Consider the following 26235-nt stretch of genomic DNA (forward strand, 5'->3'; position numbering starts at 1 on the left):
ATTCGGGGGCGATTTTTGTGTTTTTAAAGCCGCAAAGTTATTAATCTAACGTGCAGTGTACTTTTTCCGATGAAGTACTTTGTCCAGCTCTGTATTATTCTGAGTAAAACGTTTGGTTACTCTTCCCGTTTTGAGTGAATCTATAAGCGACAAAAGCTTCATGTGACATAAGTAAAAATACTAAGTGCTTCGTTTATGTACTTTCACATTAATTTCAAGTTAAGTTAACCAAATATTTTCTACCTTTACATAATCTGAATGACTACTTTTGACCTCTACTTGAGTGAAAGTAGCGTCCCTCTCGTACTACACTCTACCCACCTCTTTCTAAGTGTTACAAAAATCCTCCTCTTTTCTCCGAGCACCACAGCTTTACAGCAACCACGTCTATAAATCATTGCTTAAATTATCTTTACAAGACCCCGAAGCGCCTGCGTTTGAAACTTCCAGGGTAAAAGCTCAGCAGCTCGCCGCGCTCCCTCCTTCCTCTTCAGCGTTTCCTGGGGATTTTCAAAGTAAAAGTCCACAAAGCAGTAGTACGGCAGTGTCCTCGTTCCTCCTCAAAGTCAAAAGCTCCTTGCACAAAAACAAAAAAAGAAAAAAACAAAAATCCCGCTTCGTATTGCACCGTGGGAGAAGAGATGTGGAGGCTTTCCTGACGTGTTTGCAGTTTTTGTTTTTTGTTTTCCAGGGGGGGGGGAGGGGGTTCGTCGGGTCACTCGTCCTCGCGGCACGTGGGGAGGTTGACGAAGGTGAAGATGTTGTACTCGATGAGGCAGGAGAAGCACAGGAAGACGGAGTAGAGCATCAGACACATCAGGCCCAGGCGCCGGTCCAGGGTCCACTTGTTCAGGTGGACGCCCATGACCTGCGGACGGAGGGAGGGGTTAGTGAGGCCGACATGTCCCGCGTAGGGATGGGTAACGGTGTATTTTTCAGATACCGGTACTTTAACCTCTTAGCTCCCGCCTGAACCGAGAGGATCTTTTTCCTCATGTCATCAGATTTTTTTCCCATAATTTTTTTGATGGGTATTCAACTCATTTTTGTAATTTTTTGGTAATTTTTTTGGTCACATTTTTGGCATTTTTTTGGTAACATTTTGTCATATTTTTGTCATTTTTTCATCCATTTTTTTTTTCATTTTTTGTCACATTTTTGTCATTTTTTTGGTCAAATTTTTGTCATTTTTTTGTCAAATTTTTATCACATTTTTGTTTTGTTTTTCTCAATTTTTTGTCACATTTTTGTCACATTTTTTTTTACATTTTTTTGTCACATTTTTCTCATTTTTTCGTCAAATTTTTGTTTGTTTTTTGTCACATTTTTATCACATTTTTGTATTTTTTTTCTCTGTTTTTTATCACATTTTTGTCATTTTTTTGTCACATTTTTGTCATTTTTTCTTCCATTTTTTGTCCATTTTGTTGTGACATTTTTGTGACATTTTTGCCACTTTTTCATCAATTTTTCGTCACTTTTTTGTCACATTTCCATCATTGTATTTGTCTCAGTATTGTTGCTATTTTCACAGTTTTTTTCCAGAAGCTTTTGGACTGGGCTAAAGCCAAACTGGAGAAAATGTGCTCGGTTCAGGAGGGAGATAAGGGGTTAACGATACTTGGTTTTTGATACCAATACCTGAACGATACCTCTTTCCAAGACCTATGCTATAATCAGTCCCCCCTTCACTCAAACTTGGCTGTAAATACTGTTTAAAGTGATGCTAGCCCACAGTTAGCTTTTCCCGTTAGCCTGTTAGCTTCTTTGTGTTTCTATTAGTGTGTGTTGGTTGCTCCGGTCCGGTGGCAGTCAAGTTGCAAGCATGGTTTTCTGGCCAGAGGCACCAGGGGGAGATGAAAGACCCTCCAATCATCCCATAAATACTTGTATTACCCCCACAGGGACTACGAAAGGATTTATTAAGGTAAACACGTTACTTAGTGCTGCTTTAAGCCTTTTGAACATGAATTGAATGACTTACCGATGTCACTCGTGCATAAGAACCTACAGTGGAAAAGGGTTTGGCCCAAAGGGATCAGACCTTTTCTATGGTGTGAGGTCACGTGATGGCGTTTTGGAGGAATACTCACGGTCATGAAGACTGAGGCGAGCAGCAGCCCCACGGAGAAGATCAGACCTTTACTGTTCAACTTGATCTGGAAACACAAAACATTTTATTTATTTTATTTTATTACTTTTATCTGCTTTCTAACTTCAGCTTTTTCCACAGATGGTGATATGTATGCCTTCACAATTTGTTGGAAATGAATTGAATTTGTTCTGTTCTACCCATGAAATGTTCCCCGTGCCAAATGACAAAAATGTGGTAAAAATGTGATAAAAATGTGATAAAAATGTGATAAAAATGTGACAAAAATGTGGCAAAAATGTGATAAAAATGTGATAAAAATGTGATAAAAATGTGATAAAAATTTTGCAAAAATGTGATAAAAATGTGACAAAGATGTGACAAAAATGTGATAAAAATGTGATAAAAAATGTGGCAAAAATGTGATAAAAATGGGACAGAAATGTGACAAATATGTGGCAAAAATGTGATAAAAATGTGATAAAAATGAGATAAAAATGTGGCAAAAATGTGACAAATGTGTGATAAAAAATGTGGCAAAAAGTGATAAAAATGTGATAAAAATGTGACAAAAATGTGATAAAAATGTGATAAAAATGTGATAAAAAATGTGGCAAAAATGTGATAAATATGGGACAGAAATGTGACAAATATGTGGCAAAAATGTGATAAAAATGTGATAAAAATGTGGCAAAAATGTGACAAATGTGTGATAAAAAAGTGGCAAAAATGTGATAAAAATGTGGCAAAAATGTGAAAAAAATGTGATAAAAATGTGATAAAAATGTGGCAATAATGTGACAAATGTGTGATAAAAAAGTGGCAAAAATGTGATAAAAATGTGGCAAAAATGTGAAAAAAATGTGATAAAAATGTGACAAAAATGTGGCAAAAATGCCGCAAAAATGTGGCAAATATTAGATTTAAAAAAAGCAATGAACATGTGACAGAAACAAGGAAGAAGCTCAGATGAGTTTGGAAGCCGTTACACTGGCCTACAGGCGGTGAGCTTTCTGGTAAAGAAGCTTTTAGATTTGGGTAAAACTGGAGAGAATGTGCTTGGTTTCAGGTGTGGGTTAAGGGGTTCACATAATTACGAGGGCACGTGAAGGCAGCATACGATGAGTGCAGCGTCTCGCCTTAAAATGAACATAATAAAGTCTTAGAAACCCAAAATGGCCCCACATTCACACACACAAATCCACTCATCCGACTCCAGGACAGAATCATTACAGATTCAGCTCCTGCAGTTTAAGGATTCCACGTCGAGTGCGGAGGCTCGGTTTGAGATTACAAATAATCTCTGTTTACGGAGATGAGCACAAATATTTTCCAGAAAGTCAACACGGCGAGTAAATCCCCTGCGCCGACGGATAAACAGGAGCAAACACCGAGGGTCATGGCGGACAGAACAACACGGCGCGTTTGGAGAGAGAGGATAAAGACTGAAAAAGCACCGTTTAAGAGGTGGGAATACGCTTGGTGATGTCTCTGGCTTTACTCACGTCTGAGCCGTAGTCGATGGCCAGGGTGTTGAGTGTCCAGGGCAGACCCAGACCCACCAGGATGTCGAACACGTTACTGCCGATGGAGTTCGACACGGCCATGTCCCCCATTCCTGAAACGGAGAAGAACCGTGAGCACCAACCCGGACGCTTTGAGCAGGGTCTCCAACAGGCGGCCCGCGAGCCAGATCCGGCCTGGCAGACCATGTTAGCTGGCTCAACGCGCAGTGTTTACAAAAGTGATATTTTCTCCACTTTCTGCCTAAAATAATGACTGCTGGATAAAGCTATAATATAACACTTAGCATGTGGCATGTAGCATGTCACATTTTTGTCATTTTTTGGTCAATTTTTTGTCATATTTTTGTCACATTTTTGTCATATTTTTGTCACATTTTTGTCATTTTTTGTCACATTTTTGTCATTTTTTGTCCAATTTTTGTCATTTTTTGTCATATTTTTGTCACATTTTTGTCATTTTTTGTCATATTTTTGTCACAATTTTGTCAAATTTTTGTCATATTTTTGTCACATTTTTGTCATTTTTTGTCACATTTTTGTCACATTTTTGTCATATTTTTGTCATTTTTTTGTCATTTTTTGTCATATTTTTGTCACATTTTTGTCATTTTTTGTCACATTTTTGTCATTTTTTGTCCAATTTTTGTCATTTTTTGTCATATTTTTGTCCCATTTTTGTCATTTTTTGTCACATTTTTGCCACATTTTTGTCAAATTTTTGTCATATTTTTGTCACATTTTTGTCATTTTTTGTCACATTTTTGTCACATTTTTGTCATATTTTTGTCATTTTTTTGTCATTTTTTGTCATATATTTTTGTCACATATTTGTCATTTTTTGTCACATTTTTGTCATTTTTTGTCATATTTTTGTCACATTTTTGTCATTTTTTGTCATATTTTTGTCATTTTTTGTCATATTTTTGTCATATTTTTGTCAAATTTTTGTCATTTTTTGTCACATTTTTGTCACATTTTTGTCATTTTTTGTCATATTTTTGTCACATTTTTTGTCATATTTTTGTCATATTTTTGTCATTTTTTGTCATATTTTTGTCATTTTTTGTCATTTTTTTGTCAATTTTTTGTCATATTTTTGTCATATTTTTGTCACATTTTTGTCATTTTTTGTCAATTTTTTGTCATTTTTTAGTCAATTTTTGGTCATATTTTTGTCACATTTTTGTCATTTTTTGTCACATTTTTATCATTTTTTGTCAATTTTTTGTCAATTTTTTGTCATTTTTTGTCATATTTTTGTCACATTTGTGTCATTTTTTGTCACATTTTTGTCATTTTTAGTCATATTTTTGTCCCATTTTTGTCATTTTTTGTCATATTTTTGTCACATTTTTGTCATTTTTTGTCAAATTTTTGTCACATTTTTGTCATTTTTTGTCATATTTTTGTCATATTTTTGTCATATTTTTGTCATATTTTTGTCAAATTTTTGTCATTTTTTGTCACATTTTTGTCCCATTTTTGTCATTTTTTTGTCACATTTTTTGTCATATTTTTGTCATATTTTTGTCATTTTTTGTCATATTTTTGTCATTTTTTGTCATTTTTTTGTCAATTTTTTGTCATATTTTTGTCATATTTTTGTCACATTTTTGTCATTTTTTGTCAATTTTTTGTCATTTTTTTGTCAATTTTTTGTCATATTTTTGTCATATTTTTGTCACATTTTTGTCATTTTTAGTCATATTTTTGTCCCATTTTTGTCATTTTTTGTCATATTTTTGTCACATTTTTGTCATTTTTTGTCAAATTTTTGTCATTTTTTGTCATATTTTTGTCCCATTTTTGTCATTTTTTGTCACATTTTTGTCACATTTTTGTCATTTTTTTGTCACATTTTTGTCATTTTTTCGTCATTTGTTTGTCAATTTTTTGTAAATTTCTTGTGACATTTTTGCCACTTTTTCAATCAATTTTCCGTCACTTTTTTGCCAGTGTTTTCTCACTTTTTTGTCACATTTCCATCATTGTTTTCGTCTCAGTTTTGTTGCTTTTTTCACAGCTTTTTTCCAGAAGCTTTTGGACTGGGGTTAAAGCCAAACTGGAGAAAATGTGCTCGGTTCAGGCGGGAGTTAAGGGGTTAAGAAGTTTCTTGAATGAGGCCCATTGTTTGGAGATCCTCTGCCACTAAAGCTCAGAGCCGTTACCCTGTCGGGCCACGATGAGGCTGGCCATGCAGTCCGGGACACTGGTGCCCGCTGCCAGGAAGGTGATGCCCATGATGACGTCAGGGATGCCCAGAGTGAAGCCGATCACCGTCACCTGCAGGAAACACAGGCTTATTGCATCACTCTGGACCTTCTTGTTGTGAGGGGGGAATGTTAAGGCACTCACCATCCAGACCATGATGTAGGAGAGGCCGGCGATCCACAGCGTCGAGGAGGCGAAGGAGAGCATGAAGTAGTTCTCCCAGCGCGGACTGGAGCTGTTGGGGATGGTGAAGTAGAAGACCAGGCAGAGGGGCCAGGCCAGCAGCCACTTGAACTTATTCAACACCCCACCTGTGAAGGAAGAGTTTACTTAACCCTGGGGGAGTGAGGAAGATCTGCGAGTGACAGATGTACGGAGCCCTGGAGCTGACATGACTGAGGAAAATAAAAAGTCAGGGCTGCAGATGGTTGACCTCTGACCCCCCACACTTTAATCGAGTGTATTTTCTCCAGTTCAACAGAACCTCATATTCAGTCAAGCTAATGTCGAATATCTGAAAATCCATCTAATAATTAATCACTCATGTCACCTCCAGGGCTCCGTACAGATGAGACACTCCCGCCTGAACCGAGAGGATCTTTATCCTCATGTTATTTTTTTTCCATCATTTTTTTGTTGGGTTCAACACATTTTTGTCATATTTTTTTGTCACATTTTTCTAATTTTTTCGTCATTTTTTTGGTCAAATTTTTATCACATTTTTGTAATTTTTTTGTCACATTTTTCTCATTTTTTCGTCAATTTTTTGTATTTTTTTGTCAAATTTTTATCACATTTTTGTAATTTTTTTGTAATTTTTTATCACATTTTTATTATTTTTTTTGTCATTTTTTGGTCACATTTTTGTCATTTTTCGTCACATTGTTGTATTTTTTTCCTCAAATTTTTTTGCACATTTTTGTCATTTTTTAGTCATTTTTTGTCACATTTTTCTCATTTTTTCGTCATTTTTTTGGTCAAATTTTTATCACATTTTTGTAATTTTTTTGTAATTTTTTTGTCACATTTTTCTCATTTTTTCGTCAATTTTTTGTATTTTTTTGTCAAATTTTTATCACATTTTTGTAATTTTTTTGTAATTTTTTATCACATTTTTATTATTTTTTTTGTCATTTTTTGGTCACATTTTTGTCATTTTTCGTCACATTGTTGTATTTTTTTCCTCAAATTTTTCAGCACATTTTTGTAATTTTTTCGTCCATTTTTTGTCCATTTTGTTGTGACATTTTTGTGACATTTTTTCCACTTTTTCGTCACTTTTTTGTCACATTTCCATCATTGTTTTCATCTCAGTTTTGTTGCTTTTTTCACAGTTTTTTTCCAGAAGCTTTTGGATTGGGGTAAAGCCAAACTGGAGAAAATGTGCTCGGTTCAGGTGGGAGTTAAGGGGTTAAATATTATGATTAATTATGATTCGATACAATAATATGAATGTTTAGTCTGTACCTGGACACTGGAAGGGCACGAACGGCCCCCCCTCCTCTTCCTCCTCGTCCTCGTCGTTCTCGTTGTTGTCGTTGTCCTCGTTCTCCGTGTCGTTTCCCGCTTCCCGGTCGTCGCGGCGACAGGCCCCTCCCCCCGCCGCCGTCATGCCGTTCTCCGCGCTCTTCCTCAGGCCCGCCTTCCCCGCCACGGCGTCCGAGTCGCCGTTGGTGAGGTTCTTACAGCTGATGAGACGCTGCCTCTGCGGAAAAACAGTGGCCTAAAGATTTTAGTTTGACCTGTGAGAGCCATTCATACTAAAAGGGACTACACAGAGTTTAAAAATGTTAAAATTATGTATTTTCCTCCCCCTACATGTTCCAGTCATGTCCTAAGCTCAGACCTGTTCACCACAACTGCCTCTAACATCCTGCACATGCACAAGCTTATTATAGAAGCTGCAGTTACACCTTTGACCTGAGGTGGCAGTAGTGAGTTGGCCAACTTGCCAAACAAAAAATGGAAGAAAAAATGACAAAAATGTGACAAAAAAATGACAAAAAAATGAGAAAAAATGACAAAAAAATGACCAAAATGTGACAAAATGTGACAAAGTGGGTTTGTCCCATTGTGTGTGTTTGTTATTTTGCTTTGTTTGTTTCGTTTGCCATAAACACCAGCCAACAATAACCATCAGATTCATGTGTTAATAATTACATCACATTGTCCATTTAAAACTTTGTTTATTCTTTTACTCAGACATTTACCTGTACCACCTGGTGGGAAGAAAGGAAGGGGCATGGTCAGTGTCGGCCATTTTAAAAACTTCAGGCTGAAACATGTGGAAGGGGGAAACTAATCTTTGTTTTGAGTTTCCTTTGTGTTTGATTTTTGGCTTGTATTGTCTTTATTCATTTGAGTTGAACACTGATTGTTTTGGACTCTTAACTCATCTATTTTATGTAAAATGTTAAAGCTTACAAGCAGAACCTTTGTTTGGAAGTTACCCATCAAGGGATGGTACCTACCGGTGGGAGGTCTTTTCCTGTTAGGGGAGGTATAAAAGCTGACTGCTGTAGTCACAGGGGGCCATTTTTGTATGTGACATCTGTGTGTCAGAGAAGTTCCTTTTTGCGTGAGTAATAAATGTCTGGTGAGAACTCTACCTGTGTTAAGTCTGCCTGCCCCTTTCAACCTCTCGTGGCCAGCTTCCTCACACAAAAATTACAAAAATGTGCTAAAAATTTGAGAAAAAAATAAAAGACAAAAAAATGACAAAAATGTGACAAAAATGTGACGAAAAAGTGACAAAAATTTGACCAAAAAATGACCAAAAAATGACAAAAATGTGACAAAAAAGTGACAAAAATTTGACAAAAACATGACAAAAAAATGACAAAAATTTGACAAAAAAAATATATAAAAATGACAAAAATGTGACAAAAAAATGACAAAAATTTGACAAAAAATATATTAAAAAATGACAAGAAAATAACAAAAAAATGACAAAAATGTGACAAAAAATGACAAAAAATGACAACTCTCCAAAAAAAGATGGAAAAAAATCTAATGACGTGAGGAAAAAGATCCATTTAGATGAGCTTTGTAGATCTTAGCTTTCAAATGAGGCGTTACTCTGGCCTACAGGATTTGGGTAAAGCTGTACTGGAGAAAATGCTCTCGGTTCAGGCGGGAGTTAAGGGGTTAAGGAAGAACACAAGGCAGTGTGACATAAACGAGGGACTGAATGATCAGAGCACTCCTCTCAGTGCTGCTCAAAAACACACGCCTCAAATGGGGGAATCATTTGGGGACAATTGTGGCATAAATAGGAAAAAAAAAGAAAGGAAAAATTGGGGGAAATAGGGAAAATATTTGTAATAAAAAAATTGAGAAAATGAGAAATAATTGGGTCAAAAACAAGAAAATATTGTGTAAAAATTGGGGGAAATGGAGCAAACAGTTTTTTTGCTGAGAGGAAAGAAAGAAAAAGGGAAAAATAGGGGGAAAATTCAAACCAAGTCACTCCCTTTAATGTTGTCCCTGGACCAACAGCATCAAAACTTGGATCTAAAGATTAAAGATTTCTTTTTCGGTACCTGTGATACCTTCCAATACCAGACGGGTATCATTTAAAGTTTCCCAGCCCCGGTTCCAGACGCGCCTCGTACCTCGTTGATGAGCATGCGCGAGGCCATGGTGAGCCTGGTCCTCGGGCTGAAGTGGCTGGTGATCATGATCCTCATCCCGGCCTCGGAGAAGGACAGCTGGTGCGGGTACGCGCTGAGCAGCTCGTCCACCATCAGCACCGACGTCTTACGCTGGTGATTCGCTGCAGGAGCAAAAACAGACATTCGATCAGAGAGGAACCACAGACACGCCGTCGGGAAGCTTCTGTTTGAATTCACTCCCAAACAAGAGCGGAGCCAGGCCCGATGTCCAGCTATGACATGTCCTTTTAAGCAGGCGACAGTGAGGAAATGCCTCTGATCTTGTGCTGCGTCCACACCTAAAGCCGTAGTTGGACGCTTGTGCTTACTAAAGTCAGACGCTTGTCACAAATGTCACTGTCAGACGCTCTGGCCGCGCGTCAGCTCAGAGTGTGTTCGTCGCTATCTTGGAAGCAGCTCTTGCCTTAAAAATACCTGCCACAGTTCATTGTTGATTAAAAGTCTGCAATAAACCACAAATGTGTGCAGCCCGGCTCAGTGTGTGATCGTCATTAAGATGCTCTATGTAGTTACGGATTCATTGACGTTATTAGTGCATAATGCTTGTTTTCATGGGAGAAAACCGGAGCTCAATGTGAGCTAACTGAGCTAACTGAGCTAACTGAGCTAACAGGCTATGGTTTTCTCCCGGAGCTAATTGTAGATGATGTGAGTAACAAACTACAACATCAGCCCAGCTCAGTGTGTGATCATTGTTCTTTATTGACTTTATTTGTGCATATTTCTCGTTTTCACGTGAGGACCGGAGGTTTAGCTTAGCATTAGCTTTCTCCGGTGCTAATGCTACAACAGGCATCCTCGAGGCACAAACACATTCCCAGCGCGGATACAGCCTCTGAAATAAGTTTTCTTGTCGCCGCCTCTAATCCTGGGTGTTCAAATAAACCCCTCCTGGAGCCGCCACCTTAACGTGGTGGAGGGGTTTGAGCGCCCGAATGATCCTGGAGCTCTGTTGTCGGGGGCTTCGTGCCCCTGGTAGGGTCTCCCAGGGCAAACTGGTCCTGGGTGACGGGTCAGACAAAGAGCGGTTCAGAAGCCCCTCATGAGAGACCAACAGGCGTGGTTTTTATCATGAGGAGGAGCCATAGGGGCTAGGGTGATATGGGCAGCTCCAACTGCTGCCCCCACGACCCGGCAACAGAAAAGTGGAAGAAAATGGATGGATGGATGTTTAGATAAAGAAACACTGATGTGTCTTTGTAAAAGTCCCAGAGCTGCTGTAGCTCCGGTTCACACTGAGGCTAAACCTCCGTGACTTGTTTACATCTGTGAGGCCGGCACAGGATCTGCCCCGGTGGCTCAGCTACAACATACGTCACTGTTGGGGGTAAAGCTCCTGATTGGTCGATGCTCGCCGCCCTGGAGGCGTCAAAAGCTCAGCGAGCGCGAAAAGCTTCAAAACGCGCCGCACAGGCGTGACGCGCTGCGGGACCTCTTGACGCCCCCTCGAGGCGCGTCCTCCATGTATTTTTAAATGTAAACCTCACGCTTTGGAGGCGCCGGCCGCGTTTGGTGTGGACGCACCATTAGGCTGTCGTCTTTTGCATACTGTAAACACATAAATGAGGTGAAGTCCGACCTTTCTTGAGCAGCACGGCGGTGGCCTCTCCGTCCTCCAGCTCCGCGTTGTTGGCCGCTCCGTTCCTCAGCGCCGACTTCTTTTTCCGCCGCTCCAGAAACCGCACCACGTGGGAATTCATCCTGGAAAACACAAAGTTATTATTATATTATATTATATTAAATTATATTATATTATACACAGGCTCGACTGCAGCGCTCACACAGCACCAACTTACTTCATGATTAAAATGTAGACGAAGTACATGAGGATCAGCGTCAGTGCTTCCCACCTGAAAAACACCAGCTCAGTTTACTTTTTTTCATAGTCTTTTACTCCGGAGTGACTTATATGTTATTTTTTTTTAACTTTAAAAAAAAATTCAAGCATATAATTTTACATGCCACTAGAGGGCGCTGCAGGCTAATCGAGCAGCAGAAAGAAGACTTGGGGTGAGCGAGAAGCGGAGGTGACTCCTAGAAAACAAAACAAATCTAATCACGGGCTAGATTTTAGTTTGACCTGTGAGAGCCTATCCCCTACATGTTCACCACAACTGCCTCTAAAATCCTGCACATGCACGAGCTTATTATAGAAGCTGCAGTTACACTTATGACCTGAGGTGGCAGTAGTGAGTTGACCAACTTGCCAAACAAAAAATGGAAGAAAAAATGACAAAAATGTGACAAAAAAATACAAAAAAATTACAAAAATGTGACAAAAATGTGACAAAAAAAATGACAAAAAATGTGATTCAAAAATTTCAAAAATTTTATAAAAATTGGACAAAAAAATACAAAAAATTGACAAAAAAATTATTACAAAATGACAAAAAATTGATAAAAAATTGGCAAAAAATGATAAAAATGTGACAAAAAATGTGACAAAAAATGTGACAAAAAATTACAAAAAAATTACTTTAAAAATTTTTTTTTTTTAAAAGCTTAACCACAGCTAAAGGAACGAAAAACGCGCTGCCGGGAGAGGCTTGGCAACGGTGCAGGTGCGCCTCCAGGTCGTTGCCACGGCGATTGTTCAGAAGTGACACCGAGGATGAAGGTTTCAGTGGATTTAGTGATTTGGAGTGAGACCCAGAGTTTGGTTTGTTCTTTATGCTGTCGTTATCTGAACTGTTTATGTGACGATAACAAACCAGACTCCCGTTTAGTTTGTTTGTGCTTCATGTAAAAATCTCACACAGTCTCTTATAGGTAACGCCTTCAGGGAGGAGACTGCGGAATCTACGGGTCAGGTCCAGTCGACTGAGGGACAGCTTCGTACACAGGGCCATCGGGAAGCTGAACTCTCTACTCCCTTCTGACATTGAATTTGATGTATTGTGGATTGAAAACAGGGGAATCAAGGCCCGCAGAATAAACACTGAAAGATCTTTTTTTTCCAGTATCTGCTCTCTCACCTTTCTCTCCTCTTTCTCTCACCTTTTCTCCCCCCCTCCTCCTCTTCTGTGTCCCTCCCCCACAGTTGTGAACCACTGTCTAAGAGCTTCATGTGCATCACACTCACCAGACCACCTTCTCGTCATATATGAACTGTGGGGAAAAGAAGAGAGCAAATATTAGGACCGTGCGTAAATGAGAGAGAATAAAAGCCACTACAGGATGAGTGAAGGTCAGGAGGTCAGGAGGTCAGGAGGTCCTCACCACGATGAGAGCGGAGATGGACAGAGTGTAGTAGCTCGAGTCTCTGAGCAGCGGCCAACAGGACAAACGGATCGTCTGCAGAGACAGAAACACAGAAGGTCAGTTACATCCGACACTATCACCACATGTAGTTTATGTTACAGTCTTATTGTTATTTTTTCTTCTCATCCATCCACACACATTCCCCCACATGACAAAGTGAAAAAGCTTTTATACAATGTTTTGCAAATGTATTAAAACAAAACACTGAGATATTGCCGGCACATGGGTCACTGTCATTTGGTGCGACGAATAATAAAAGCAAAACGGAAAAAAGGAAATGTATTAACGTGAGGTAAATCACATGACATTTTTAAAGCCACATAAGAAAAAACCCACTCAAATCTGTAAACTTCAATAATTCATATACATTTATGAGTAAAAGAACTTCTTAATGTTTGAACAACAGCATTAGATAATATCCTTTTCCTCCTGAAAATCCTTATACGTCCATGACCTACATTCACACCGTTCGCACCTGAGCTCAAAACTGAGCTCAGGTGCTTTAAAGGTGCTTTAAAGGTGCTTTAAAGGGAGACACCGCAGGCCCAATAAGTCTCCTCACAAATAAACCTTCACCTTAACCCCTTAGAATACCTGAGCCCGTACAGGACCCACTGTCATGCTCCGGGCATTTGGATGCAAGGTGACACAAGGGGGCGCCCTTCCAACCTTCTCAGTGTAAATGTGAGTTGACTTTCTTCAGAGTGAGACTTTAGGTCAGACACCATGAGTGACAGTAACATGAGGCTAAATACAGTGAGCTCTTTGTTTCCAGTAAAAAGGCTGAGGCCTCATTGCTCTTCAGTCACAGACTGAGAAGTGAAGAAGGAAGTCATGGAGCTTCTGCTTTAGACAGAACTTCAGACTTTCTGCTGCATGTAAGAGTCAGATCATATTCTGAAACTCAAATATGGTAAAAGCAACAAATATAGGAGAAATTATTACAAAAAACAAACACGTGATTGATGCTTATAAAGGTTGAAGAAATATCCATATATATGATCTGCTGTAGGTCATGTGTGTCCCAGTTCCTCTGAGTCGTGGTGGGTCATGGTGGACCATGACAGATGTGGACAGGACTGTGCTAGATCTACTTTTACTTTGGAGAAAATAGTTACTATAGTAACAGAAATGAACCTCATAAGCTTCTTCTGTAACATCAGTCCACATCAGTCCTGCTGCACCACGACTCAGAGGAACTGGGACAAACATGACTCTACAGCAGATACAAACGACCTGGGTTTGTTTTTGTAAACTAGAGTGTTTAATAATTAACTAATATTTTAATTATATACAGGATTGTTCACACTTATTATGAAGGAATTTCAATCTTTTAGTGTCACATCCAGCAGAAGTGTAATGTTCTAACGCAGAATCTCCATGACTTCCTTCTTCACTTCTCAGTCTGTGACTGAAGAGCAATGAGGCCTCAGCCTTTTTACTGGAAACAAAGAGCTCACTATTTAGCGTCATGTTACTGTGACTCACTGTGTCTGACCTACAGTAACTCTGAAGCCAATCAGATCACAGAGACTCAGAGTGGGCGGGGCTCAAATGTGACCAAACGCCAAGATCTGAGACAAAAATAATATTTCAGCGCTTTAACAGGTTAAAACTAAACAAAATCCCCTCTGAGAAAAAATCTTTTCAGAAAATATAATCATAAATTTAAACCTGGTTTGATCCATTATGATCAGAATGATGGGATGTTTTGGCCGTTTTTAGGCGTAAAAGGCGTTTTTTTTTTACATGAAAACATATTTCCGTCAGTGATCTACAGCAGAAGTTTCAAATGGAAATCTCTCCATTTAAAAAGTTCCCCTATTCCCCTGCAGCGTCGCGCCGTCTGTCATGAAGAAAAGCCTAATAATTATTACAGGGATATTTACTATAAACTCCATTTCATTTCCCTGAACGTGGGCGTGTGGACGGCGTTGAGTAACAGTGACGTGATGTTTCTGTCTGACCTGCTCCTCTGGGTCCGGGATTAAAGAAGTTTTTGAGTAGATTGTGCCACGTCAGATTAAACCACAGGGACAGTAGATTTGGGAGGGCACCTGAGTTTAACCCAGACCAGATTATGGACGTTATTATATCACAGGGGCTCAAGGTTTTTGTTTTACTATGTTCCTCCTTTCACTGTTCCAGGAACTGCTGGTCCAAAATCACTGCAGTAACTTTGCATTTTGGACCATTCTTCTTTGAAAAACATCTCCAGGTCAGTCAGGGTCGATGTTTCTGAGCCTGGACAGCCCGTTTTAAACCACACCACAAAAGTTCAATGATATCCAGGTCTGAGGATGAGATTCCAGAACGTTGTGCTTGTTCCTCTGCCTGAGCAGGTCTGTGGAGCTGGTCTGTGGAGCTGGTCTGTGGAGCTGGTCTGTGGAGCTGGTCTGTGGAGCCGGTCTGTGGAGCTGGTCTGTGGAGCAGGTCTGTGGAGCTGGTCTGTGGAGCTGGTCTGTGGAGCTGGTCTGTGGAGCTGGTCTGTGGAGCTGGTCTGTGGAGCTGGTTTGTGGAGCTGTGGAGCTGGTCTGTGGAGCTGGTTTGTGGAGCCGGTCTGTGGAGCTGGTCTGTGGAGTTGGTTTGTGCAGCTGGTTTGTGGAGCTGTGGAGCTGGTCTGTGGAGCTGGTCTGTGGAGCTGGTCTGTGGAGCTGGTTTGTGGAGCTGTGGAGCTGGTCTGTGGAGCTGGTCTGTGGAGCTGGTCTGTGGAGCTGGTTTGTGCAGCTGGTTTGTGGAGCTGTGGAGCTGGTCTGTGGAGCTGGTCTGTGGAGCTGGTCTGTGGAGCTGGTCTGTGGAGCTGGTTTGTGGAGCTGTGGAGCCGGTCTGTGGAGCTGGTCTGTGGAGCCGGTCTGTGGAGCCGGTCTGTGGAGCCGGTCTGTGGAGCTGTGGAGCTGGTCTGTGGAGCTGGTTTGTGGAGCTGTGGAGCTGGTCTGTGGAGCTGGTTTGTGGAGCTGTGGAGCCGGTCTGTGGAGCTGGTCTGACTGTTGACTCTGCCTCTTCGGGCCTTAACTAGAACTGTTGCCTCTGGTCTTCCAGTTCCTCACAATGTTCCTCACAGTTGAAACTCAGAGCTTAAATCTCTGAGACAGCTTCCTGTATCCTTCTCCTAAACCCTGATGTTGAACAATCACTGTTTTCAGGTCATCTAAGAGGTCATCTATTCAACTCATTTTGTAACTTTTTTGTCATTTTTTAAAATCAATTTTTTGCCACTTTTTTGTCAATTTTTTGTCATTTTTTTGTCAAGTTTTTGTAATTTTTTTGTCTTATTTTTGTCAAAGTTTTCTCACTTTTTTGTCACATCATCATCATTGTTTTCGTCTCAGTTCTGTCGCTATTTTCACACCTTTTTTCCAGAAGCTTTTTTTTATTGGTATCATCAGCAAAAAGAACGGGAAAGGTGGTCGTAGAAACAGAAGCAAAATCCAGAGGTGGGATCATGACTTGACTCGAGTCAGACTCGAGTCGCAATTTTCGGGACTTGAGACTTACTTGACCAAAGCTGCAAAAAGACTTGACTTGACTTGGGACTTGCTGTTTGTGACTTGAGACTTAACTTGGACTTGAGGCCAATGACTCTCACTGACTCGCTGTGACTTTATAGTTATTATTTATTTGAGTGAAACTGTCGAAAGATCAGGATTCATTGCGTAAAAGCGGCGCATCTATGTTTACATTATGGTGATTAGCCACATGCGTGTTTGGTTACCCGACACAGCGCTTCTAATCAATACAGCGCGTAAAGGCAGGAGGAAATACGACGTCGAAATACGTGCATTAAAAGTTTTCTAAACAGAGGGAAGAGGTGGAGATTTACGGACAGGAAAACGTTTGAAACAATGGGCTGGACCTACAGCGCAGACGGAGCCTCCAGAACGACGATACGTAAGAGCTGATTAATAAACAGAAATCTTGGGGGCTTTTCGATGTTTTAAGGCGTTCACACAAAGTTTACAGCATTTAGTGACTATTTTACGCATCCGCACACAGCCCATGTGACAGCGGGACTAAAGGCTACGCGGAATCTATTTTGAGCAGGGGCGAATCCAAGTATACAAGCGCTGGGGCATTACAGGGGAACCACTGACAGAAAAACTGCCAGTAACTAACAAAAATAAAAATATTATTTTATATTTATCTTTCAGACTGCAGGGGAAAGCAGCTCATATTTAAAATACTATATTTCATATTTTTTAAGTGCCCCCCCCCGGGCCCCCTTCCTTAAAATGCTGTCCCAGCAATTTTGTACATAGACTGTTTATTTATAATAGCCTACATATATTTTGAATGTTGTGGCGTTTAAATATTAATTAGACTTTAAATCCAAATCCATGAGTTTTTAAAAGTTTCATTTTAGAAATATTACGGTATCTTGAGAAAGCACTTATTATTTTCAAGATTAAACACATGAAAAGTAGACACACTGGCGTTTGTGACTTGAGGTGACTTGCCGGCTAAAGCAAGACTTGACTTGACTTGACTTGACAAAAGCTATGACTTGACTTGACCCCATGACCGATTGACTTGGACTTACTTGAGACTTGCATTTAGTGACTTATTCCCACCTCTGGCAAAATCATTAATATAAATAATAATGGTCCCAAAATTGAACCTTGTGGCACACCATACTCCACGGAATTCCTTTTAGATTCATGTTTTTTATACTGGGCTTTACCCCAATCTAAAAGCTTCTCGACTGGAGATCAACAATGTAGCGCCTCATTTGAAAGCTAAGACCTACTGAAGAAGTCGAACGTTTTACCTGAACAGCGAAGATGCCACAGACTCCGATGATGACGAGGATGTTGAAGACGGCGGATCCGACGATGGTTCCCACGCCCACGTCTCCTTTGGTGATGAACACGCCTGAAAACACAGTCACTCTTTAAGAAAACACACACCTTTAGAAAATACGCTTTTATACACAACGATGATGATGATGATGATGGACATTTAGGCATTTCTGCAGCGAACGGGAATCTATTTATTAACCCCTTAACTCCCACCTGAACCGAGCACATTTTCTCCAGTTTGGCTTTACCCCAGTCCAAAAGCTTCTGGAAAAAAGCTGTGAAAATAGCAACAAAACTGAGACGAAAACAATGATGGAAATGTGACAAAAAAGTGAGGAAACATTGACAAGAAAGTGACGAAAAATTGATGAAAAAGTGGCAAAAATGTCACAAGAAATTGACAAAAAAATGACCAAAAAAAAGACAAAAAAATGACCAAAAAAATTACAAAAATGTGTTTAAAAAAATGACGAAAAAATGACAAAAATGTGATAAAAATTTGACAAAAAAATGACAAAAATATGATAAAAATTGAACAAAAAAATGACAAAATGTGACAAAAAAATTAAAAAAATTGGATCAAAAAATGACAAAAAAGTGACAAAAAAATGACAAAAATTTGATTAAAAAAATGACGAAAAAATGACAAAAAATGTATAAAAATTTGACAAAAAGATGACAAAATGTGACGAAAAAATGACAAAAATTGGATCAAAAAATGACAAAATGTGACGAAAAAATGACAAAAATTGGATTAAAAAATGACGAAAAAATGACAAATATGTGATAAAAATTTGACAAAAAAATGACAAAATGTGACAAAAAAATGACAAAAAATTGATTAAAAAAATGACGAAAAAATGACAAAAATGTGATTAAAAAAATGACGAAAAAAAATGACAAAATGTGATAAAAATTTGACAAAAAAATGACAAAATGTGACAAAAAATGACAAAAATTGGATTAAAAAAATGACAAAAAAATGACAAAAATATGATAAAAAATTGACAAAAAATGACAAAAGGTGACAAAAAAATTAAAAAAATTGGATTAAAAAAATGACAAAAAATGACAAAAATGTGACAAAAAAATGACAAAAATTTGATTAAAAAAAGGACGAAAAAATGACAAAAATTTGATTAAAAAAAGGACAAAAAAACGACAAAAAATTGATTAAAAAAAGACAAAAAAAAAGACAAAATGTGACAAAAATGTGATAAAAAATTGATGAAAAAAAGGACAAAAATGTGACAAAAAAGTTACAAAAATGAGTTAAATACCCAACAAAAAAATCTGATGACGTGAGGAAAAAGATCCTCTCGGTTCAGGCGGGAATTAAGAGGTTAAGCGGCTCCTCTGAGACCCATGAACCATGTTTGACTCTGAAGATAAAGTTCATGGTTATGTAAAAAAAAAAAAAGCTATAACACTTGAAGGGCACATTGAGCGGCGTTAGAGGGTCAAAAACTCCAGGAGAAAATGACCTCAAACACCTTTAGGTCTCAGACGGTTAATGTAGCTTTTAATAGAGTTCTTTATCTAGTCTGCGTGAGAGCTGGAAACCTCAGTGTTGCTGACGAAGCCTTTTGGATGAAGATACTACAACTATGTCCAGAACTCCAGAACTTCATCATTGTATCAGACTTGAGCAGTGATTCTGTTCTTTTCTGTCTCTCACCGATGATGGACGTGAACAGTTCCGGCGCTGAACTTCCGGCCGCCATGAAGGTCGCCCCGGCAACGTCCTCGCTCAGATCGAGGCGCTGTGGACAGAGAGAGGGTCACATGTTAAAGTGGGCGGGGCTTTGCAGATGTAAACAAATCCCTCTTGATTTGAAACGCAGCTCCTCACCTCGCAGATTTTCTCCAGCGACGGCACAAAGTAGTCGTCACAAACCAGCGCCAGAGCGTAGAACATGTACACGGCCTGAGCAGAACAGAGGGAGAACATCAGACAGTGAGAGGGGTCTCTTCTTCTTCAGGCTCCTGCTCCTCGTCTCCATTTCTGATGTAGAACAGTTTTCCTTTAGTGGAAAATACAGGAAGTGGAAGCAGCAAGAGGCGAAACAAATGAATGAAAATATAAAGGACCGTGAGTATTTGAGAGTCCAGATTATTGGCCTGAAAGGCAAAAAACTCTTTGATAATAAAATAACTGCTGGAACAACGACGGGGGCTGGGACCATAAACAACCTTCTACAGTATGTGAGAAATCTGCACAACCATCCAACCAGGCGGCTCGGGGTCATGTGACCCAAACCCAGAACAGAAGCGGTGCAGAGGTCGCTCATATTCAGAGCTGTGACTTTGTGCAACAAACGGCCGCCAGCTGAAACAGTTCTCTTTTAAAAGACACATTTTCTGATGAAGGTTTATGTGTGTGTGTGTGTGTCTATATGAATAAAGTTAAGGCGTGTCGTGATCTAGGTCAGTGGTTCTCAACCTTTTGGAACCACGACCCCCATTAAAACAGGTAAAGGGGTTTGAGACCCCCCCCGCCCGGGTCACACCATGAGGAATAGGAACATTAGCCTACATAATTCTTAAAAAACAAATAAAATTCATGAAACTACAATTTATATTTATAGCATATCTCAGTATGTAAAAACGGTGGCCTATTCCTTTAGGTTCTTGTTCAAGTATAAGCCATTTCATTTATCTAAGTTTTTGTTAAGCACTTGGCTTACACGGAAGAGGACACTCTTTGTTTAATGCTTTTCTGATGCCTGCCTGCATTTTTGTGTCTTATAAGCCCATGCGTGCTGGGCACCTGTAGGTGCACGACACCAAATACATGGAGATAAGTATTTATATTTATCTGAGGTTCGAGAGCAGGACACACCTCCCGTACGCCTCTTCCGGCCACCGGCCAATTTAAGCCCCCGTCTACTAACCTCATCCTCTCGTTCGAGGTTTCCAGCCCCACCCTCCCTCCCTTTTACTACATTTCTTCTGCTTTTCCTTCAGGTATGGGGACGCCAGCCCTCATCGAAGCCCCAAAACGACATTTATCACGTGTTTATCAATAAACGTTTGTGTACATCGTATCTGAGGTTGTGGTCCTTGTGAGTGAAATAAACTAAACTAAAACTAAACTAAACTGTCTATATTGCTGGGTTGCAGGTGACATCACAGCATTCTAAAGGCCTATACTGTTATATAGAGGAAAAATTATTTTGTTTTTGAGGAAATTTTTTGTCTTGTACAGAGAGATCTTTGACCCAGTGACTGATATTAAAGATCATTTTTTAAATTCATATATTTTCTTTTTAGCTACGACTTGTGAAAGTGTAATGTTATTAATAGGAAAAACTGGCTCCTGCCCCCCGCTGGGTCCGATGACATCATCACATTCTAGAACCTGCAACCCAGCAATGCTGTATATATATGCGTGTATATTTAGACTTCTTTATGTATGTGTGCATATGTATAACTGAGGAGCAGTTTGTTTGTATGTGAAGTGTTTTTTCAGTTCAAATGTTTGATGTGAATATTGTAATTGCTTGAACCGGACCCCAGGAAGAGGAGCTGTCCGTTTGGAGACCGATGACGGGGATCCAAATAAATACACAAATAAACAAACCTCATGTCGGCCCAGGAATGTCATGATTTAGATGCATTCAAACAGCAAAAATATACAAACATCACTCGGTGCTACTGCGGTGAACTGTGAATAAAGAAAAGCCGGCACACTGACTCCAAAAGGACCGCATTTCAATCCAAGTGAATCTTCCTCAGGTCATGATTTAGACGTTTACCTGTAGAAACCCTGTATACAAATGCAGTGTTTGTCATATCATAAGTTTTTATAATAATCGTGATGTAATATGGTTAAAACAGGTGGAGACAGAAGTGCCTGTTTACTGCTTTTGAAAACACATCACAGTCATTATGAGATTCCCCCTCGTGATGTAAGTCCCTAATCAGCCGTTTAGCCCGAGTGCCCCAGATCCTCCACATTAGCATTAGCCTGGGCTGAAATTACCCGGACAGACGCAGAGGTGAGCGCGGGCGACGTTATCCTTCTGTTCAAACGTCCTGTTTTTGGGCTCAATCTGCCGCCGCCGGATTAACGGGCCTCTAATGCTGCCGCCCAAAATACTCACGCAGCCCGAACGTCCCGCAGGCTGTCCGAGAATCAGGCTCCTCTCGGCGTTTGTGTGGGGATGTTCGGGATCACGTGACATGTTCAAGATAATGAAGTGTTTAGACGTCAATGCTGAGCCGAAAACCAAAACTGGCACAAAGCGTAAAGTCTCTTCTGTCGAGCGAAAGTCGAAAAATAAAGCCTCTGGGACGACCCGAGTGCAGCGCCCGGAGACCCGGCTCCAGATGTTGGTCAGAGTCACCGGGCTGGAGGATTGTGGTTGATGGGGGAAACTGGAAACCCTGGAGGAAACCCTTCCAGACACAGGGAGAGGACGGGGCCGCTCAAATAATCAAAAGTCTCTCTCTGCTCTTGAGGTCATTATTTTACAAAGTTTTCATTTGGACTCAGAGCTACAGCCAAATCTAATCAACAGCCTTGATTTACTAGATAATAATAATGATTTAAAAAATAGTAAAGTAAGTGAAGTAGCCAATGAACTCTCATATATAACCTCTTACCTCCCACCTGAACAGAGCACTTTCTCTCCAGTTTGGTTTTACCCAAATGTAAAGGCTTATTGGAAAAAGTGTAAAAAAAAATCAAATAAAAAATGTGACAAAAAATAAATTAAAAAGGTAAAAAAAATTAAAAAATAAAAATGTGACAAAAAATAATAAAAATGTGACGAAAAAACAACAAAAATGTGTCAAACTCTGGCAAATATGAGATGACAAAGAATGACAACAACGAGGCAGCAAAGTGTGAGGAAAAGGATCGGTTTTGTATGTCTTGGCTTTGAGGCGTTACTCTGGCCAATATGCTGTAAGCGCCAGGTGAGAACTTGTTAGATTTGGGTAAAGCCGAACTGGAGAAACTGTCCTCGGTTAAGGCGGAGGGTAAGAGGTTAAGTATATGCACGAATTGGAAATAAAATGTAGAGTAATACAAAAATAAATATAGGCCAAGGATAAATGCCTAGAAGCCTCTATCTAACTTCTTTTTCCCTTTTAAAGTATCGATAAGAGTACCATTTAAGTACCGGATCAATAAGTAGTATTGATAAATCCTTAAAGAGGGGGTATTATGCTTTTTTCAGTCACATAGCACCAGTCTATATCACACTACAATGATGACCAAACCTTCTGTTGGTCTGTAAATGCAGTAAATTAGAATAACTGCCTTTTATAAAATGTCTCTCTCAAAATGGCTGTAGTGAATGTCTTGAAATAGGCCTCTGTCTCTTTAAGAACCTCTGAGCCTTTCCGACACGCCCCCTCCACACGCTGTCTGTGGCATCAGTGGGGAGGGGGTTCTGCTGAGGAGCAGTGGTTGGTTACTCGGCTGGTGACGAAAGCTCGGAGGCGTCTCCAGGAGGTGGGGGCGTTCCTAGGAGGACTCAGGCAAACCTATCCCTAAAATGGCCGCCATCAGAGTTTTTACAGATTACTCAAAAATACGTGAATGTGCCAAGACAACACTTCAGGCATGTTTTTAATGAGGGAATGACATAATAACATGATGTAAAGCTTGAAAAAGTTGATTTTGCATAATACCCCCCCTTTAAGTATACATGCACGAATTGGAAATAAAGTTTAGAGAAATAAAAAATAAATATATGCCAAGGATTAATGCCTACGTATACAGTCGCCTCCATCTAACTTTTTTTTCCTTTTAACCCCTTAACTCTCAGCTGAACCGAGCACATTTTCTCCAGTTTGGCTTTACCCCAGTCCAAAAACTTCTGGAAAAAAGCTGTGAAAATAGCAACAAAACTGAGACGAAAACAATGATGGAAATGTGACAAAAAAGTGAGAAAACATTGACAAAAAAGTGACGAAAAATTGAAGAAAAAGTGGCAAAAATGTCACAAGAAATTGACAAAAAATTTAACAAAATGACAAAAATGTAAAAAATAACATTGACGAAAAATGACAAAAAATGACAAAAAAGTTACAAAAATGAGTTGAATACCCGACAAAAAATGAAAACATTGACAAAAAAGTGACAAATAATGGATGAAAAAGTGGTAAAACTGTCACAAAAATGTCACAAGAAATTGACAAAAAATTGACGAAAAAATGACCCAAAAAATGACAAAAATGTGATAAAAATTTGAGAAAAAAATAACAAAAATTTGACACAAAATGACAAAAATGAAATAAAAAACATTTGATGAAAAAATGACAAAAATGTGACAAAAAATGGCAAAAAAAATGACAAAAAAGTTACAAAAATGAGTTGAATACCCAACAAAAAAATGATGGAAAAAAAATCTGATGACGTGAGGAAAAAGATCTCTCGGTTCAGGCGGGAGTAAAGAGGTTAAAGTATCGATAAGAGTACCATTAAAGTACCGGATCAATAACCATCAAAAATCAAAAATAATATATCGATAAATCCTAGACGATGCCCATCCCTCGCTGTCGCCAACGGTCCCTCTGACCACCATCATTCATCCTGGCCTATTGTACATGTTTTTAGTGGTAGAGGAAACCTACGCAGACACGGGAGAACCTAAAACCCTCCTGAAAAGCGTGTGTTGTTGGTGAAGCGACTCACACAGAGCACGTGCAGCCCCACCGCGCCCTCCATCCGCTCCGTGTTGGTGAAGTAATCTCTGGGAAACTCGTGGATCGCTGCAGAAAAAAACACAAACAGGACAAACGTGAGAATCCTCGTCACAGTCTGGTTTTATAACTCTGGTTCTGCTCTCGGTGATTGTGGAGCCGGTGCTGAATCCAAAAGCTCAGTTAATTGTTCTTCTAATCAAGGCCTCGGCATTATTTCATCAATGTCCAATTAACGGCTTCAGCTCTGCCTTCGTCTCATCACTCGGATCAGTTTGTTGTGGCAGAATGGCGGCCAGAAGGAGAGAGGAGTGAGAGGAGGAGAGAAGAGGAGAGAGGAGGAGAGAGGAGGAGAGAGGAGGAGAGAGGAGGAGAGAGGAGGAAAGAGGAGGAAAGAGGAGGAAAGAGGAGAGAGGAGGAGAGAGGAGGAGAGAGGAGGAAAGAGGAGGAAAGAGGAGAGAGGAGGAGAGAGGAAGAGAGAGGAGAGAGGAGGAGAGAGGAGGAAAGAGGAGGAGAGAGGAGGAAAGAGGAGGAGAGAGGAAGAGAGAGGAGAGAGGAGGAGAGAGGAGGAGAGAGGAAGAGAGAGGAGGAGAGAGGAAGAGAGAGGAGGAAAGAGGAGGAAAGAGGAGAGAGGAGGAGAGAGGAGGAGAGAGGAGGAAAGAGGAGGAGAGAGGAAGAGAGAGGAGAGAGGAGGAGAGAGGAGGAGAGAGGAAGAGAGAGGAGGAGAGAGGAAGAGAGAGGAGGAAAGAGGAGGAAAGAGGAGAGAGGAGGAGAGAGGAGGAAAGAGGAGGAAAGAGGAGGAGAGAGGAGGAGAGAGGAAGAGAGAGGAGGAGAGAGGAGGAGAGAGGAGGAAAAAGGAGAGCGGAAGAGAGAGGAGGGGAGAGGAGGAAAGAGGTGGAGAGAGGAGGAGAGAGAAGGAAAGAGGAGGAAAGAGGAGAGAGGAAGAAAGAGAAGGAGAGATGAGGAGAGGAGGTGAGAGGAGGAGAGAGGAGAGGAGAGAAGGAGGAGAGAGGAGAGAGGAGGGGAGAGGAGGAGAGAGGAGAGAGGAAGAGAGAGGAGGAGAGAGGAAGAGAGAGGAGAGGAGAGAAGGAGGAGAGAGGAGAGAGGAGGGGAGAGGAGGAGAGAGGAGAGAGGAAGAGAGAGGAGGAGAGAGGAAGAGAGAGGAGGAGAGAGGAGGAGAGAGGAGGAAAAAGGAGAGAGGAAGAGAGAGGAGGGGAGAGGAGGAGAGAGGAGGAGAGAGGAGAGAGGAGGGGAGAGGAGGAAAAAGGAGAGAGGAAGAGAGAGGAGGGGAGAGGAGGAGAGAGGAGGAGAGAGGAGAGAGGAGGGGAGAGGAGGAGAGAGGAGAGAGAAGAGAGAGGAGGAGAGAGGAAGAGAGAGGAGGAGAGAGGAGGAGAGAGGAGGAAAAAGGAGAGAGGAAGAGAGAGGAGGGGAGAGGAGGAGAGAGGAGGAGAGAGGAGAGAGGAGGGAGAGGAGGAGAGAGGAGAGAGGAAGAGAGAGGAGGAAAGAGGTGGAGAGAGGAGGAGAGAGAAGGAAAGAGGAGGAAAGAGGAGAGAGGAAGAAAGAGAAGGAGAGATGAGGAGAGGAGGTGAGAGGAGGAGAGAGGAGAGAGGAGAGAGGAGAGAGGGAGGAGAGAGGAGGAGAGAGGAGGAGAGAGGAGGAGAGGAGAGAGGGAGGAGAGAGGAAGAGAGAGGAGGAGAGAAAAGAGAGGAGGAGAGAGGAGGAGAGAGGAGGAGAGAGGAGGAGAGAGGAGGAGAGGAGAGAGGGAGGAGAGAGGAAGAGAGAGGAGAGAGAAGAGAGGAGGAGAGAGGGAGGAGAGAGGAAGAGAGAGGAGGAGAGAGGATGAAAGAGGAGGAGAGAGGAGGAAAGAGGAGGAGAGAGGAGGAAAGAGGAGGAAAGAGGAGGAGAGAGGAGGAGAGAGGAGGAGAGAGGAGGAAAGAGGAGGAGAGAGGAGAGAGAGGAAGAGAGAGGAAGAGAGAGGAGGAGAGAGGAGGAGAGAGGAGGAAAGAGGAGGAGAGAGG

General features: G+C 40.7%; 1 protein-coding gene across 1 annotated transcript in view; it reads right to left on the reverse strand.

Annotated features, from left to right (window-relative positions):
* Nucleotides 1-354: 354 nt before the first annotated feature.
* Nucleotides 355-26235, reverse strand: part of LOC306970988 (sodium/potassium/calcium exchanger 3-like) — a 62618-nt gene continuing 36737 nt past the window's right edge. The window contains exons 2-16 of the mRNA XM_079567112.1: nt 24210-24286; nt 19413-19487; nt 19239-19323; nt 17530-17633; nt 12723-12797; nt 12586-12611; nt 11300-11353; nt 11083-11204; nt 9444-9604; nt 7297-7534; nt 5974-6140; nt 5787-5901; nt 3598-3710; nt 2094-2159; nt 355-868 (exon numbers count right to left, since the gene is read on the reverse strand). Coding sequence (XP_079423238.1) covers nt 716-868; nt 2094-2159; nt 3598-3710; nt 5787-5901; nt 5974-6140; nt 7297-7534; nt 9444-9604; nt 11083-11204; nt 11300-11353; nt 12586-12611; nt 12723-12797; nt 17530-17633; nt 19239-19323; nt 19413-19487; nt 24210-24242 — 1587 coding nt within the window. The 5' untranslated portion in view covers nt 24243-24286 and the 3' untranslated portion in view covers nt 355-715. The remainder of the gene's footprint in view (nt 869-2093; nt 2160-3597; nt 3711-5786; nt 5902-5973; nt 6141-7296; nt 7535-9443; nt 9605-11082; nt 11205-11299; nt 11354-12585; nt 12612-12722; nt 12798-17529; nt 17634-19238; nt 19324-19412; nt 19488-24209; nt 24287-26235) is intronic.

The sequence above is a fragment of the Gobius niger genome (assembly GCF_951799975.1).
Source record: "Gobius niger genome assembly, chromosome: 12".
NCBI classification, from domain to species: domain Eukaryota; kingdom Metazoa; phylum Chordata; class Actinopteri; order Gobiiformes; family Gobiidae; genus Gobius; species Gobius niger.